The 17,443-nt window shown below is 44.5% G+C and overlaps 1 protein-coding gene and 1 pseudogene across 2 annotated transcripts; one reads left to right on the top strand and one right to left on the bottom strand.

Annotated features, from left to right (window-relative positions):
- Positions 1–469: 469 nt before the first annotated feature.
- LOC108702181 lies at positions 470–4,517 on the bottom strand (annotated as a pseudogene).
- A 2,529-nt stretch (positions 4,518–7,046) lies between these two features.
- On the top strand, positions 7,047–15,067 carry MGC81882 (protein). 2 transcript variants are annotated; one of them, XM_018237493.2, is made up of 5 exons: positions 7,047–8,012; positions 9,343–9,429; positions 10,465–10,600; positions 12,837–12,889; positions 14,456–15,067. In XM_018237493.2, exons 1-5 carry the CDS (start codon positions 7,877–7,879, stop codon positions 14,641–14,643), a joined length of 600 nt encoding a protein of 199 aa, XP_018092982.1. In that variant the 5' UTR covers positions 7,047–7,876; the 3' UTR covers positions 14,644–15,067.
- The last annotated feature ends 2,376 nt before the right edge of the window (positions 15,068–17,443 follow it).

Here is a 17,443-nt window from a genome sequence, read left to right as displayed (position 1 = left end):
GGAATAGTGAAGATAAACTTGATTATTTCAGAAACAATGCAGAATATTTCATTGATTATATTTAGAAAGTTTCTTACTTCAGTATGATGAAGCTTACAGTAAATTTTCATGATAGTCCCACTTTAAAGGGCACCTGTTGGGTAAAAATGTTATCCCCAACCAAATGTGCCGGCTAATAGAGCCCGCATTCCGGTTTGGGATAACAGTAGTGCAGGCAGCCATTTTCTGTCACTCGCATGCGCATAATGAAAAGGTGCCACAAATTGCTCATTATGCGCGTGTGTGTGACAACATGGCTGCTCACACCAGGAGCTCCCTCCCGTTGCGGGTAGCGTAGCGCTGGCGGGGGCATTTAAAAAAAAAAAAAAACTACTGTTATCCAGAACCAGAATGCGGGCTCTAGCCTGCACCTTTGGTTGGGGGTAACATTTTTACCCAACAGGTGCCCTTTAGAAAAACACACAAAAAGGGTAAGTTTACATGTGTTTTTTTTTTTTGCAGTGCACATTGTCAATGTAACTTCTCTATCAACCCAGTCAGGCCAGTTTGGGAGTTTGAGTAACAATTCCAATTGGATAAGAATCCCAGTTAAGGATCATGGGTCAGTATGTTGCACAGCTGTTTCCCATACCAGCTCTCATTAAGGGTCACTTGGGCCGTCCTCAGATCCCCACACTGCCAGCCCTCCTGTGGGTTATTCTGGAAAAAAAAGATGGCAGTTGGGGTGTCCCAGTCGGATTCAGAAAATAAACTGTCCTGGTGCAGTTTAAGAAGAGTGGAAGAAGAACTGAAATCAGTTGTTCCCTCTTCATCCCATTTGCACAAGTTGGCCCACACTGGGACCTGTAGCTGCTGCCCAGAATAAGGAAACTGGTGTAAAAGTCACCTGGGCAATGTCAAAGGCTGGCAGTGGGAAGGTCCATCTATGCTTGCGGGTCTTTTCCCTGGAGGAGATAGAAGTAAATCACAGTGTTTCCATTTGGCTCGGTGGCAGCTCATGTTGGCAAGCTCCATTTCCATCAAAGATGGAGTTTGGATACTTTTTCCAGTCTGACTGGGCGGCGAGTGGGAGGTGGAATGAACACGCACAGTGCAACTATTAAACTCTGTATCTGTGCAGCAAACAGTGATAATGGATGAACAAGTAGATATTAGCAGGGGTTGCTCTTGTTCTGGAGTTGGATTATGAGCTTCTGGGCCCAGATCTCCAACAGTTACTGTAGCAGAGGGTTATCAGTGGTACCTCCCAATGGCAACTTCCACTGTGACTGCATTGTTGCATCCACACATGTTCCCCCAAGTGCATTATCCAGAGTGGGAATTGCGCAACACTTACCAAGGGCTTCACTCACATGACAGTCACCTGTGCAATCACCCGGACAGAGCTCAGCATGTGGCTTATTAGCAGCTTCATGGGATGTCACGTCGCTTTGTGACCTGCTAGTGCCACCATGAGATGGAAAGTGCATAACGGATGCTCCCCCAGTACCATACACCGACCATCTGCAACAGCTGCTGTAGGAAGCCGAACACCTGGTGAAATTGACAGCAGCTCTGGGTTTGAACCCTTTGTTAATGGATCCTTATGCAGCTCTGTATGTACCAGCCCTCTTCTATTGCCAAGAGCCAGGTCCATGTGTGGATCACATGTGCCTTTAGTTCTCTGAAGCACTTGCTCATCACCCATAGCGATGCCCAACAACTTACCATGGATCTTGCCTTCTGAATTTACATCTGGCAGCTCCATGGGACACAAGGCGACAGTTTGATCGAAACAGCAGATATTGTCAACCTTCTCTGCTACGTTGGATAATGGGATTTCAACACATCCCTGATCTGGTCCTTCTGTCAAATCGTCCCATAAATAAACAGGATCATCTTCACTCCCAGCATGCCCATCCTTGTCCAAACGTGCAGCTCCCAGCTCCTGGTCCTTCACACGGTGCCAGATCCAAATTCCAGTCCTCATTCTGGGAAGATCTTTCAGTTTTTGAGCTTGGAGGTGTCTTATCTGCTTATTATAAGTGAACTTTTGGCGGACAAGGCAAATACATCTGAAGATAAAATGGTAAAAAGGGAACCTCAGCAGTCGTTGTTCCTATTGCTACTTTCGTGTAGTGCATGAAAAAGGGGTTCCTATCATGAGCTATGCCCAGGTGTAATTGTGCCGCCCATTGGGCTTATATAGCTCTTTACATATACTATTCATAGCCCAATCTTACATTTTTGTTTGTGACAAGCGATCTGTGCACAGTTGAAGTGTTTGCAGGCAAATACCCGTGAGCTGCCCATAATGGTGCAGTTGTAACAGACATGGGATATTTATGAGGTGCCGTGACAATGGAATGCTGGGAACAACAATGCACTCTAGGTTAAACAATGCCTGTTGCAAATGTCACACATGTGGCATCATTTTATGGTCGTAGTAAACAAAACCCGAGATGTTCTAAATATCCACGTTGAATTATTGCACAGTGTGTTGAATGGTCCTGTTCTCTCGGAAGCTCCAAGGGTAGGATTACCTGCTCGGTGATTACAGACTATTTGTGGAATGGAAATTTCTGCCTCCTGGGACTGAAAGGGTTATAGAAGCAGAGCAGCCAACCACAGAGTGTGGCTATCCGCCAGAGAAGCAATTAGGAAGCTGGATTTCTCCAGCAAGAGAGATACTAAACATTTTATGTAGAGAGGGATGAGTTGTTACAATAAAAGGGACTCTCCCACAAGGCATTCTACAGAAAAACAAACCTACCTGTGCCAACCAAATTACTAGTACTTGTTATACTCAAACTCGTATAAAGCACAATCTCATTGATTATGGGGGAACAGGAATGTAGCGCATATGTAAAAAGAGCAATGTTTTAAGTCATACCCAAAACGCAGTTCCACAAGGTCACAGGTAAGTTGGGCTTAGGGTTGCCTCCTTTTCTGGAAAAAAATACCGGCCTTCCTATATAGTCATCTTTATCTCTATTAATAACATTGGGATCAACCATCATTTTTACCGGCCCGGCCAAGTGGCAACCCTAGTTGGGCTGCAAGGTGTCACGGCCGGCACCCAATACCATAACCAAGTGCCAAGCACCCTGGTCTCGGCTCGGCTTCACCAGTGTTGTGACCACCGTTGGGCTTCGGGAGGAGTCCTCAGCTTACTTGGGTGCCACCTGGACTTAACGAGGGGTACAAGGCGAGATGTTCTGGCTGGCAAGGGGCATGGCTGGTAGCAGAGTCTTTTTGGGCCGAAGGTCACGGTACAAAGGATTAGGCAGAATCGTAGTCAGGCAGGCAGGGTCGAGGCAGGCGGATAGCAAGGATCATCAAACAGGTATAAGGGTCAAAACCGGGTGATCAATCAAGGGGTTAAACAGAAGAGTAGTCGTAAGCAGGCAAGGTCAGGATCCAGAAGTCAGAATAGTCAAAATAGCCAGGCAGGGGTCAAAACAGGAATCAAACAGGTTCAGAAGGACGCAGACAAAATAGCACAAGGCTCAGAAGCACCAGGAATACAATCCTATCACGGGCAATGACAAACAGTGGAAATTGGCCTTTTATTTTTAAATTTGGCGCCATTGCGCGCTGACGTCACCACGTTAGCGCGCATGCGCCTTTAAACCTGGAAGTGCGCGTGCGCACTAAGAAGAAACCGGTGCAGGAAGAGGAGCAGCGCAGCGGGCGTCCCTGCCGTCCCCCCCACTAGACTACCAGGGTGAGACTTTGTTACACAAGGTCATCGATCATCTTGTAACTCAAAGGATTGGAAACGAATCGGAAATGGTGCTCACCAACTAGATGAGAAGAAGTATTAGGATCTCAACATTCAGTTCCATTACTTACAGGGCAGTCATCCTTACCTCACTCAGGGAGTCAAAGGTTTCTTCACAGCACTCGCAATAACCTTTACTTTTCCTTGCTTGGGGCCTCTGACTTCTGTGTCCTTCATCCTCCTCCTGATCACTGCCGGAATAGCGTTGGTTAGTCAAAGAAAAACACATACATGCATATAGACACACAAAGCAATAATCTAAAGAAAATGACAGTTGCACGTACATGCCTTTACTAATAACATTTAGTGGTTTCATTAATGTAGTCATAATAATAAAGACCTGGGAATGTGGATTTTATTCTGCTGAATACATAAGCACACATATACATGTATATTGTGCAATGGCATTGAACCTTTAAGACTGCTTACCCAGGATCCTTCTCTTTGACGATCTGGACTGTCTCAAAGGGACTGTCACAAACGAGAGTTCCGGGAAGCTGGTAAAAGTGCATTGTAGAGGCTGGAACTTTCTATGGATACAGAAATGCCGGAGGGGCTGCTGTATGATTGCATAGAAAGTTATTTATTGAACCTATGGGGGCTGTTAGGTGATATGCCAGGGCCTATTTTAAATCTCAACCCGGACCTGATTGCACTGAAGTGTTTTTATACTAGGGATGCACTGAATCCACTTTTTGGTATTTTTATTTTTTTTAATTGCAGTGGACTCTCCTGACGAGAAACATACCGTCATCATACCTCCCAACTGTCCCTTTTTCAGAGGGACAGTCCCTCTTTTGACAGCTCAACCTGCAGTCCCTCATTTGTACTGGAAAGTCCCTCTTTTCTCTGCACTGAACAGCCAGAAAAAGAAACAAAGTTTCTCACTTAATTGGCTTTTAGCAGAGAACAGCTAACAGGTGCAAATAAGATACTTTGTAACAATTTTAGATAAGGAGAATTATTTTTAAACTTTCATAACCTGCCAAAAGTTTTAAAAGGAACATGGTAATTAGGGGGTGTGGCCACAGAAATGGGCGTGGTCAAAAAATTTCACTGCGCTACGCGCAAAACTTTTTTTCCTCCCTCTTATAATTTTCAAAATGTTGGGAGGTATGGGTCATCTATGTGCCTGGTAAATATTTTCTCCTGATTATCCATAATACTGCGCATGAGCTCATACCATATTTTAATGTAATGGGGAAATTATTTTTATTATGTTCTCGGGTATTAATACTTCAAGGACAATATCAGCTGCAAGTATATGAAATATATACGTGAGTGGGTACTAAGAGGTAACTTGTATTCATAAGAATATATACGTCTACATAGAGGACTATCCACAAAGTAGCCATGCGTATACCAGATGGTACAATATTGCTGATTATTATCAGGAACCGTTTATTGACCCAGTGATATTTTATATTTAAGACTGGTTGATTTACCTACAACCGCAAATACTGAAATAATAGCAGAAGCGGTAAAGGCTGGGGAAAAGATGCCTCAAACCAATGAAAAAGAAAATAATCCCAGTCCTGTGAATATTGACGAGTCACAGGAGCAGATTACTGAGCCGCAGGTCCCTGAGCCGCAGATCACTGAGCCGCAGATCCCTGAGCCGCAGATTACTGAGCCGCAGGTGCCTGAGCCGCAGATTACTGAGCCGCAGGTCCCTGAGACGCAGATTACTGAGCCGCAGGTCCCTGAGCTGCAGTTTACTGAGCCGCAGATTACTGAGCCACAGATTACTGAGCCGCAGGTTCCTGAGCCGCAGGTCCCTGAGCCATAGATTACTGAGCCGCAGGTCCCTGAGCCGCAGATTACTGAGCCGCAGGTACCTGAGCCGCAGTTTACTGAGCCACAGGTCCCTGAGCCACAGATTACTGAGCCGCAGGTCCCTGAGCCGCAGTTTACTGAGCCGCAGGTCCCTGAGCCACAGATTACTGAGCCGCAGGTCCCTGAGCCGCAGATTACTGAGCCGCAGGTCCCTGAGCCGCAGGTCCCTGAGCCACAGATTACTGAGCCGCAGGTCCCTGAGCCGCAGATTACTGAGCCGCAGGTCCCTGAGCCGCAGTTTACTGAGCCACAGATTACTGAGCTGCAGGTCCCTGAGCCAAATGAGGGGCTTCAAGAAAACGATGCGGGTGGCACCAAAAAAGAAATGAAAAAGAAATGTCGACTTTTCTCTTATTCAAAGAAAAAAGTTAAAGAAGCCGATGAAAAGCAAAAGAACGCAGGCAGCAAGAACGTATTTAAAAAAATACCAGTCCTGATGTAAAAGACAATGATGTTGAAATAGATCTAGAGAAAGGAAAAGTAGAAGAAGTTGAAGAAAAGAAGATGAGATGGCCCTTTAAAGCCACAACGAGGGGCTAGTGGAGATTGAGCTGACAGCGATACTTCTGTTAAACACTCGGATTGATAGATGGATTTCTTGGCCGATTAAAGAGCTGAGCTGCCGTTACAGCTGAAGGGAGATCAATGGCGAAAGCCGTAAGTACTCGTTATCGTTTTTAAATGACGAGGCTGCCGGATACGTTTGCCTGAATGATTTATTATTATGGCTTTCCTTGTTTAGACACAGCAAATGGGATGTAAAGGGATTGTATCTGCTTTAGACAGAATGGGAGGATAAAGGAGGGAGCCCATAGCCAGGTCTGTATCAGCTTGTTGATCATTTCCCAACAGCCTGACCGGATCCTTGTTACGAGGGCCCATCAGCCCAGCATATAAGTGGCCATATTGGCCAGTGATCTAAAGGTGTATGGGGACTTTAAAGGAGAACTAAAGCCTAGCTAAAGAAGTATGTTGTACGTGATGTTTTGTGCGTCTGTACCAGCCCAAGGCAACCACAGCCCTTTAGCAGTAACGATCTGTGTCTCCAAAGATGCCCCAGTAGCTCCCCATCTTCTTTTCTGCTGATTTACTGCACATGCTCTGTGCTGCTGTCACTTACTGAGTTTAGGGAGCCACTCACAATATACAGTACACATAGAATAGAAATGTCACAATATAAGGCTGATTAGTAATTAATACACATAATTACTACATGGCAGCACAGAAACCTGTAGCATCAGCTTATATTACAGCCAGGGAAGCTCATTTTCTGCTGGATAATTAGTGACGAGCCCTAAGCTTAGCTTCTCAACAGCCAATCAGAGCCCACTGAGCATGTGAGTGTCACAGACACTTTCCAAGATGGTGACCCCCTGTGACAAGTTTGAAGTCCTGGATCATTGCTGCTATTGACAAGCTCAAACTTTAGCCTCGTGCAATAAATTCACTATATAAAATATGGCATTTTTAGCCACATTCATATTTAGGGTTTAGTTCTCCTTTAAAGGGGTGGTTCACCTTTAAGGTAACTTTAAGTATCTTATAAAATGGCCAATTCTAAGCAACTTTTCAATTGACCATCATTATTATTTTTTTATATAGTTTTTTAATTATTTGTATTTTTCTTCTGACTTTTTCCATCTTTTAAAAGGGGGTCGCTGACCCCCATCTTAAAACAAATGCTCGGTCAGGATACACATGAATTGTTATTATTCCTCATCTTGCTATTCAGGCCTCTCCTATTCATATTCCAGTCTCTTATTCAAATCAATGCATGGTTGCTAGGGGAATTTGGAGCCTAGCAACCACATGGCTGAGATAACAAACTGGAGCGCTGCTGAATGAAAAGCTGAATGACTCCAAGCGATGGCGGATAGACTGACAATGAAGGCGCATCCATGGCAACAAGCAGCAGAGTGACGTATAAGTGGGCGGGGAATAAGCAAAAGACTAAGGAAAGGGGAGACATGATTGGACAGGGCGTGAGGCCACTTACAATGCAGAACAGACTCACACCGGCCATGGACTTTACCTCTCTCCTCCCTCCATTAATGATTCAAACCCCAGTCTCTCTCCCGCCTGCTTTCGCTTACGGCTACAAAAAAGGGACAAACTATTTCAGACTGCACGTCTGTGAGTTCTGCGCACGCGCGACGAAATCGGCAAATCCGAAGGCAGCGGACAGGATAGCCCCTCCCACCCGGGAAGGACCTCCCCCCAGCCTGGCTGGAAGATGGCGGCGCCCAGTGGGCAGGTGTCGGCTGTGGATTTTGCTTCATGGCTGGAGAGCAGGTTAGAGGAGCTGGGGATGGACCCGGACGTGTACCCGGCCTACATCCAGGGAGTGCTGAGAGAGGAGGAAGAGAGCGAGGAGAGGGACGAGGCGCTGCGGGGGATCCTGGCTGCCTTCCTGGTGGGACTGGTGTAGGGGGAGCGGGAGGGATCAAATGCAGAGAGTTCCGGGGAGAGTGAATAGAGGGGGCTTGTGTCTATTATAATCGCACCAGACTCTGCCTGTGACATCAGCACTGCGGGGGGAGGAGATGTGTGTTTGGCAAATCTGCTAGAAACTTCCACACTGTTCCCTGTAGTTACTGCTGCTGCCAGTGCCCCTCCCCCTGTTCATTTCAAGCGCCCCTCCCCCTGTTCATTTCAAGCGCCCCTCCCCTTGTTCATCCAAGTGCCCCTCCCCTTGTTCATCCAAGTGCCCCTCCCCTTGTTCATCGAAGTGCCCCTCCCCCTGTTCATCCAAGTGCCCCTCTTCCTGTTCATCCAAGTGCCCCTCCCCCTGTTCATCCAAGTGCCCCTCCCCCTGTTCATCCAAGTTCCCCTCCCCCTGTTCATCCAAGTGCCCCTTCTCCTGTTCATTTCAAGCGCCCCTCCCTCTTTTCCTCTAAGTGCCCCTCCCCCTGTTCCTCCAAGTGCTCCTCCCCCTGTTCCTCCAAGTGCTCCTCCCCCTGTTCCTCCAAGTGCCCCTCCCCTTGTTCCTCCAAGTGCCCCTCCCCTTGTTCCTCCAAGTGCCCCTCCCCTTGTTCCTCCAAGTGCCCCTCCCCTTGTTCCTCCAAGTGCCCCTCCCCTTGTTCCTCCAAGTGCCCCTCCCCTTGTTCCTCCAAGTGCCCCTCCCCTTGTTCCTTCAAGTGCCCCTCCCCTTGTTCCTTCAAATGCCCCTCCCCTTGTTCCTCCAAATGCCCCTCCCCTTGTTCCTCCAAATGCCCCTCCCCTTGTTCCTCCAAATGCCCCTCCCCTTGTTCCTCCAAATGCCCCTCCCCTTGTTCCTCCAAATGCCCCTCCCCTTGTTCCTCCAAATGCCCCTCCCCTTGTTCCTCCAAGTGCCCCTCCCCTTGTTCCTCCAAGTGCCCCTCCCCCTGTCCATCCAAGTGCCCCTCCCCTGTCCATCCAAGTGCCCCTCCCCTGTCCATCCAAGTGCCCCTCCCCTGTCCATCCAAGTGCCCCTCCCCCTGTTTATCCAAGTGCCCCTCCCCTTGTCCACCCAAGTGCCCCTCCCCCTGTTCATTTCAAGTGCCTCTCCCCCTGTCCATCCAAGTGCCCTCCCCCCATGGGGTAACTTTCATTGTTATCCATCTTTATATTAACTACTAGGATCGTATACAGTGTCCTACATCTTGCAGCTTTGCAATTGGTCTGTTTATTTATTAGAAATAAGTCAGACCAATCCTATTTTAACATGTCGCTTGAGCTTGTGCTTGGGGAGGGTATTAATCATTATTGTGTTGCCCAGGAAGAAGACTCCTTGGAAGAAGTGCGCCTTGAAATTGTTACAAAGTGGATCGACTTCCAGAACTCCATACCAAGGGAATCGGCCCCTAAAGGTAAAACCCCCTGATTTCTGCTATTTATTTATTTCTCTATCCTGTATTAACTCTTCATACAGAGCGACTGAGGCGAGTGTTTAGGGGAACTTTGGGTCGGCTGCAAATTAACCCAAACATAAAATATGAGTAATGTGACTTTTTGGGGGTCAAGTAGGTCAAGTTTACTTTGTCATTTGTACATGAAACAAAGAAAGAAATTGTCAGCACTCGGTCTAATCCACACTATGGAGTTGAGCAGCTTCTATACATAATAAAAAGCCAATATTTGTACTAATTCTGCTTGAAAGTGCATGGGGCAAGTAGTACAGTAGTCACAGCCTCACTCAGCACCTGCCTTAAAGGAGAACTAAACCCTAAAAATGAATATAGTTAAAAATGGCCTATTTTATATAGTGAACTTATTGCACGAGGCTAAAGTGTCTGTGACACTCACATGCTCAGTGGGCTCTGATTGGCTGTTGAGAAGCTAAGCTTAGGGCTCGTCACTAATTATCCATCAGAAAATGAGCTTCCCTGGCTGTAATATAAGCTGATGCTACAGGTTTGCTGATTATTCAATTCTGATGCTAATTGCACTAGTTTCTGTGCTGCCATGTAGTAATTATGTGTATTAATTACTAATCAGCCTTATATTGTGACATTTCTATTCTATGTGTACTGTATATTGTGAGTGGCTCCCTAAGATCAGTAAGTGACAGCAGCACAGAGCATGTGCAGTGAATCAGCAGAAAAGAAGATGGGGAGCTACTGGGGCATCTTTTGAGACACAGATCTTTACTGCTAAAGGGCTGTGGTTGCCTTGGGCTGGTACAGAAACACAAAACATCATGTACAACATTTCTACCTACTTCTTTAGTTAGGCTTTAGTTCTCCTTTAATGTCCAGACTTCCTTCCAAATACAGGGAGGCCCAACAGCCTCAATAAATTGTGATTGTCTATGGTCTTTGTGCTCCCCGGTCATTATTGAAGGCTGGTGTTTGAATATATATGAGACCACTTTAACCCCCGCATGACCTGATTGTGTTGTGCAGACGAGGTGCAGGCTCTCACAAGTATGATAGAGAAGCAGGCGCAAATCGTGGTGAAGACCAGAGACATGTCTGAAGAGGAGCAGCAGAGGAAGGCCACTCTACTGGCACAATATGCCAATGTCACAGATGAAGAGGAATATCCTTTTTATTCACCCTCCTATCGATTACTTTCCAGCTGAGCATCAGTATCACTGGGTTTGGTGCAGAGTGCAATTGCCAGGTCTGAGCAAGAGACGCCATTTTTATTTTCTCTCTAGTGGAAAACGTGTAGAGTAATTGTTCAGCAAGAGCACTCGATTTATAGTCACGCAGCTTAGGTTATTTCATGTTGGCCATAGATGCTTCAGAAGGGGCAGGCAATATGGCAGCTTTCACTCCATTAAAAGGGAAGGGTTGTTCACCTTTAAATGAACTGTTAGTATGATGTAGAGAGGGATATTCTGAGACAGTTTGCAATGGGCTTTCATTTTTTATTATTTGTGTTTTTTGAGTTATTTAGCTTTTTATTCAGCAGCTCTCCAGTTTGCAATGTCAGCCATCTGGTTGCTAGGGTCCTAATTCCCCTAGCAACCATGCACTGATTTGAATAAGAGACTGGAATATGAATAGGAGAGGCCCGAATAGAAAGATGAGGAATAAAAAGTAGCCATAACAATACATTTGTAGCCTTACAGATTATTTGATTTTTAGATAGGGTCAGTGACCCCCATTTGAAAGCTGGAAAGATTTAGAAAAAGGCAAATAATTCAAAAACTAATAAAAATAAATAATAAAAAACAATAGAAAAGTTGCTTAAAATTTGTCATTCTATAGCATACTAAAAGTTAACTTGACTTTGTTATTTTATAGAATGGCTAATTCTAAGCAACCTTTCAATTACCGTATATACTCGCGTATAAGCCGAGATTTTCAGCACACAAAATGTGCTTGAAAATCCTACCTCGGCTTATACGCGGGTCAGCGCGGTGAGAAGCAGTAAGAGAGTAACCCTCCTCCGTCCCACCAACAAACCCACCCCAGTACCTGCTACTCTTTGCCTTCAGTCTCCCCTTACTCTCAACTACCGGTACTTCCTGTTTCTCTCAGCCGCGCCTGCGCACAAGCCGCAATTCCCTTCGGGCAGAGCTAAAACTACTCCTCCCGGCATGCCTTTCTCTGGCATACGGGAGATGTTACGGTACGTAACGAAGACGCAGATTGAAGGCGGAAGTCTGAGGTGCGAGGTCTGGGGGAGGGAACGACCGGGAGCTGCGGTGAGCAAAACGATCGGTTTGGGACGGGACACTGCGGGCGTAGAGATTTGGAAGCGATTAGGTAAGGCGACTCAGTTAACTATAATTCCCACAATCCTCTGCTGTCAGTACAACGCTGGGGGTTGCAGTTAGAGGCTTCGAGTGGTTAAAAGAGCTCAGGGCAGAGCCTCTTTGTACTGGTAACATCACGCCTGCTATTAGCACCTGTATTTTATTTATATATGTGGCTCAGCTATTGAGTGGATCTCCTGGGATGTTTGTTCCCTTTGTTATGAGGTGGGTACGACTAGCTGCTGCCTGGCCAATCAAAGTGCGGAGGAATGAGGCCAATAGTCTCTTGTTTTTATGAATTAATGTTTTAAGCATCATGGCTTGATTTTTAACATTAAACCGACTGTTTGATATTTCTGAGACTTTTCTGAGTTGTGTCTAGGCTTATACGCGAGTCAATACGTTTTTCTGGGTTTCATAGGTAAAATTAGGTACCTCGGCTTATACGCGGGTCGGCTTATACACGAGTATATACGGTAGTCTATTTTTTTTATTATTATTTGCCTTCTGACTTTTTCCGGCTTTCAAATAGTGGTCACTGACCCCATCTAAAAACCACATGCTCTGGAAGGCTACAGATGTATTGTTATTGCTACTTTTTATTATTCTATTCATTCTCCTAGTCATGCTCCAGTCTCTTATTCAAACCAATGCCTGGTTGCTAGGGGAATTTGAAACCTAACAACCAGATGGCTGAAATTGCAGACTGCTGAATAAAGAGCTAAACAAATCAAAAACCAAAAATAATAAAAAATGAAAACCAATTATCTTAGAATATCCCTCTCTACATCATACTAACAGTTACTTTAAAGGGGAACAACCCCTTTAAATGCAAATCAGCAGCAAAATAATGGGCTGTATCATTGATAATTAATTTAATTGTACCCCTTAGAAATAGACTGAGCATAGTGATGGAAAGATCAGTAGTGCAGGCTCAAAAATAAATATTTTCATCAGGTTCAGCTCTTTCTCTGTGTGTTTTATTTGTCCCTGTATCAGATCATCTAATAATATGTCTGTTAATCTGAGTCCGTCTCTGAGCTTGCGGGTTTCCTTAACTAGTGATACTGAAGATGAGGAAGATGAAATGATTGGTGCATCCGCCATCAACCCTGATAAATGTATCCTTTATTTATACACATTAGTGGGAGTTTAGTCCTGTTTGTTGTCCCCATATAGGGTTGCCACCTGGCCGGTGTTTTACTGGCCTGGCCGGTAAAAATGATGGGAGATGACAATGTTATTTATAGGAAAAAATGTGCTGTATTTTGTATACTAAACATAAACATGAACTAACTGCACCACAAGCCTAATCAAACAAATGATTTATGCTTTCAAAGTTGGCCACAGGGGGTCACCATCTTGTAACTTTGTTATACATCTTTGCAAGACCAAGACTGTGCACATGCTCAGTGTGGTCTGGGCTGCTTAGGGATCGTCATAAATGATCAAAACAACACAAGTCAAATAATATCTGCCAGAAGCCGATACAGCAAGACTGATTAATAATCAGAATATACAGACTGCACTGGGTCCTGTGTTGTCATGTAATCTAATATGGATTTTATAGTTTTTGTATTGTTTAATACAAACTTTCTCCAACTCTGCAGAACCAGTGGCTGCAGCAAAATAATCCTCCAAATAGAATCCCAGTTTATCTGTTTAAATCTGGCTCCATGATCTTTGTCCCTGCAGCTGGAGTTGGAAACAGTAAAGGGGATGTAAAGGCAAAAATAAAATCTCTACACAGTCGCCGACTGCTCTACAGGGAAACAAACAAAGCTGCTTGAGTTCTGCATGGCTGGGAAGTAAGGCGGGGGCTCCCCCTGCTGTTCATAAGTATGATTGTTTCCCTGCAGAGCAGTCAGGGACCGTCTGACAATTCCTATCCACAGCAGTAAATGAAGGGAGAATTTCACTGCATACAGTCAGGTTTCTTATAAAAACTGTACACATTTTTTTATTGAAGTATATTGGAGAGATTTCTTTTTCATTAAAGAAAGTAAAAATGGGATTTTATTTTATTTTTAGAATGTGGCTAAAAATGGCATATTTTATATAGTGAACTTATTGCACGAGGCTAAAGTTTGAGCTTGTCAATAGCAGCAATGATCCAGGACTTCAAACTTGTCACAGGGGGTCACCATCTTGGAAAGTGTCTGTGACACTCACATGCTCAGTGGGCTCTGATTGGCTGTTGAGAAGCTAAGCTTAGGGCTCGTCACTAATTATCCAGCAGAAAATGAGCTTCCCCTGTAATATAAGCTGATGCTACAGGTTTGCTGATTATTAAATTCTGATGCTAATTGCACTGGTTTCTGTACTGCCATGTAGTAATTATGTGTATTAATTACTAATCAGCCTTATATTGTGACATTTCTATTCTATGTGTACTGTATATTGTGAGTGGCTCCCTAAGCTCAGTAAGTGACAGCAGCACAGAGCATGTGAATCAGTGAATCAGCAGAAAAGAAGATGGGGAGCTACTGGGGCATCTTTGGAGACACAGATCTTTACTGCTAAAGGGCTGTGGTTGCCTTGGGCTGGTTCAGAAGCACAAAACATCATGTACAACATTTCTAGTTACTTCTTTAGTTAGGCTTTAGTTCTCCTTTATGTGTATTGTGATCACATTGTTCATGAAGCTTTCCAGATGCCCAGTTACCGTCCCTTTATCCGACACTCAGCTCTGTTTAAGAACACAAACCTTGAAGACGTTATGAATGCTCGTAAGCTGGAGCGCGACTCCATGCGGGACGCCGGTCAGAAGAAAAAAGAGCAGGACAAGCAGCAGAGGGAGAATCAGAAAGCGTCCAAGCAAGAGCGCAAGGACAAAGAGAAGAAGCGCACACAGAAGGGAGAGCGCAAACGATAAATTTTCGGGTGTCACGGACTAAGGCGTGAGTAACGAACGCAGAGCTGATCTAGACGTGGGACAGGTTTATGGGATGCACCATGTTTCATGATTATTTGGGATGGAGTCGTCTGGGATTACAATTTCTATCAAAGCTTATTTGGGGCGGCTGCAGGATTTAAGAAAAAGAAAAAAAGTCAATATTACCCAGCATGCACCAGCAGACACACTCACACAATACATGAGAGGAGGACACAGGATCAGCTCAATGCTTTATACACTCCGCTGCCAGAAGTGCCTGAAATCCCTGTCTGGCTGCCAAGGGGTTAATGTACGACCCCCTCTTTCTGTGGTGCTTTCACTGTTTAACCCTTCCCCTCAGCACTGAATGGAGAATTATTTATACATTTGTAAGTTGGTGTCTCCAATAAACACTGTCCACTGAGTTCACTCCTATATTTCCTGTATCCTGTATGTGTGTAGGTAATATATTCCCCCTAGAACAGCGGCCTCAGCTATTAAATACTACGGGTATGGGACCTGTTATCCAGAATGCTCGGGACCTGCTGTTTTCTGGATACCAGATCTTTCCTTAATTTGGATCTTCATACCTTAAGTCTCCTAAAAAATCATTTGAATGTGAAATAAATCTAATAGGCTGGTTTTGCCTCCAATAAGGATTAATTATATCTTAGTTGGGATCAAGTACAAGCGACTGTTTTATTATTACACAGAAGAAGGAAATCAGTTTTAAAAATTTGGATGATTTGATTATAATGGAGTCTATGAGAGATAGGCATTCTGTAATTCTGAAGTTTCTCCATAATGGGTTACAGACCTGTACTGTATTTAAAATAGGGATGCACTGAATCCAGGATTTGGGACGAGATTCTGCCTTTTTCAGCAGGATTCAGATTCGGCCGAATCTTTCTGCCCGGCCGAACCAAATCTGAATCCTAATTTGCATATGCAAATTATGGACAGGTGGAAATTACATGAGTTTTTGTCAGAAAACAAGGGTTCGGTATTCGGCTGAATCTTTCTAAACGGATTCGAGGGTTCAGCAAAAATAAATAATGTATTCAGTGCATCCCTAATTTAAAATGTGAGTCCAGATTCCCCTAGCAACCATGCATTGATTTGAATAAGAGACTGGAATATGAATAGGAGAGGCCTGAATAGAAGGATCAGTAATAAAAAGTAACAATAACAATTCATTTGTAGCCTTACAGAGCATTTGTTGTTTAGATGGGGGTCAGTGACCCCCTGTTTGAAAGCTGGAAAGAGTCCGAAGAAGAAAAAGACAAATTATTCAAAAACTATAAAAATTAAATAATGCAGACCAATTGAAAAGTTGTTTCGAATGGACCTACAACATACTGAAAGTTATCTTGAAGTTGAACCACCCCTTTAAGCTTATAATGGTTGAAAATGAAAAGCAAGGAGCAGAGTCCCGCACGGTAGTGGTGGACGGGTTGAGTTTTTCCGAAAACCTGCGGGGTGCGGGTATAGACACGGTTCTTTGGGTTTGCGGGTCTTCTCAATAGCCATTTTTACTCCTTTTTTCTAGGGATGCACCGAATCCAGGATTCGGATTCGGCCTTTTTCAGCAGGATTCAGATTCGGCCGAATCCTTCTGCCCGGCCGAACCAAATCCGAATAATAATTGGAGCGGGGAGAGAAATCACGTGACTTTTTGTCACAAAAACAAGGAAGTAAAAAATGTTTTCCCCTTCCCACCCCTAATTTGCATACGCAAAATAGGATTCGGTTCGGTATTCAGCCGAATCTTTCACAAAGGATTCTGGGGTTCGGCCGAATCCAAAATAGTGGATACTTTTTTCTGATCACGACTGCTTCTAATGATGTCACTTCCGGTTTACAACGACAGCACTTCCTGATTCTTGATTGTCAGCGGGTCCGGGTTGCGGATAAGGTACTTGCGGGTCCAAGCGGGTAAGAATGTGTTCCTTTTATAGACCTATACCCACTAATGATGTTGTAAAAGGGGCGGGGCGAGCAGGAAGAAGAGCTTGACCCGGACCCGCCTGCCACCCTCAAATGGGGGTATGAGGTCGGCCCGAACCCAACCGACCCGATGCAGAACTGTAGCAAGGAGCGGATGGAGTATGAATATGATCTTCCCAAGTGCTGGACTGGAGCTCAGTAATAATTGTTCCCCTTCCCATCAGTATTTCTGTTTCGATGACACCTCCAGTACTTGTTAATTACACGTCGTTAATGGGAGTCACAGCTCCACTCAATTAACATGTTTCTCTGCTGAAGCGATGTATAAAAACAAACCAGAGTTAATCACATGCAATACAGTGAATTACATTTATTCAAAGGGGATCTCTGCCTAAAAACTTTCTTTTTTTTTAAAGAAATTGTCATTCTAAGCAACTGCCCAGTATACAGTCGTTATTGGTATTCATTGGTTTTAAGAAAGGGATAGTTAACTTTTAGTAAGTTATAGACCGGCTAATTCTTAGCAACTTTTCAGTTTGTCTTCATTATTTATTTTTTTATCGTTTTTGAATGCTTTGCCTTCTTCTGAATCTTTCCAGCTTTCAAATGGGGGTCACTGACCCCATCTAAAAAAAACAAAAAACCCAAATGCTCTTTGAAGGTGGCCGTTGATGTTAAGATTTTTCTCTCCCTAATTGCGATCTGAAGAAAAGTTAAAGGGCGCAGAACGATTGCGCATTCTAACGATTTTTTGTCCGACATCGGTCAGGTTAGTAAATTGTTCACAGTGAAATGTATCCATAGTCCAATCGTTTGCAGAGCAATGCCGGCAACTGTTTCTGGCTTCAAATAG

The sequence above is a fragment of the Xenopus laevis genome, chromosome 9_10S (assembly GCF_017654675.1).
Source record: "Xenopus laevis strain J_2021 chromosome 9_10S, Xenopus_laevis_v10.1, whole genome shotgun sequence".
NCBI classification, from domain to species: Eukaryota; Metazoa; Chordata; class Amphibia; order Anura; family Pipidae; genus Xenopus; species Xenopus laevis.
Note: the sequence above shows the minus strand (reverse complement) of the source record. Positions and strands in the feature narration are given on the sequence as shown.

Bases quoted from the DNA above. Each gene is read 5' to 3' on its own strand.
- MGC81882 (XM_018237493.2), top strand. From the start codon at position 7,877: ATGGCTGGAGAGCAGGTTAGAGGAGCTGGGGATGGACCCGGACGTGTA. The intron at 8,013-9,342 runs GTGGGACTGGTG...TTGCCCAGGAAG, and splicing joins GGATCCTGGCTGCCTTCCTG to AAGACTCCTTGGAAGAAGTG. The intron at 12,890-14,455 runs GTATCCTTTATT...TCCGACACTCAG, and splicing joins CGCCATCAACCCTGATAAAT to CTCTGTTTAAGAACACAAAC.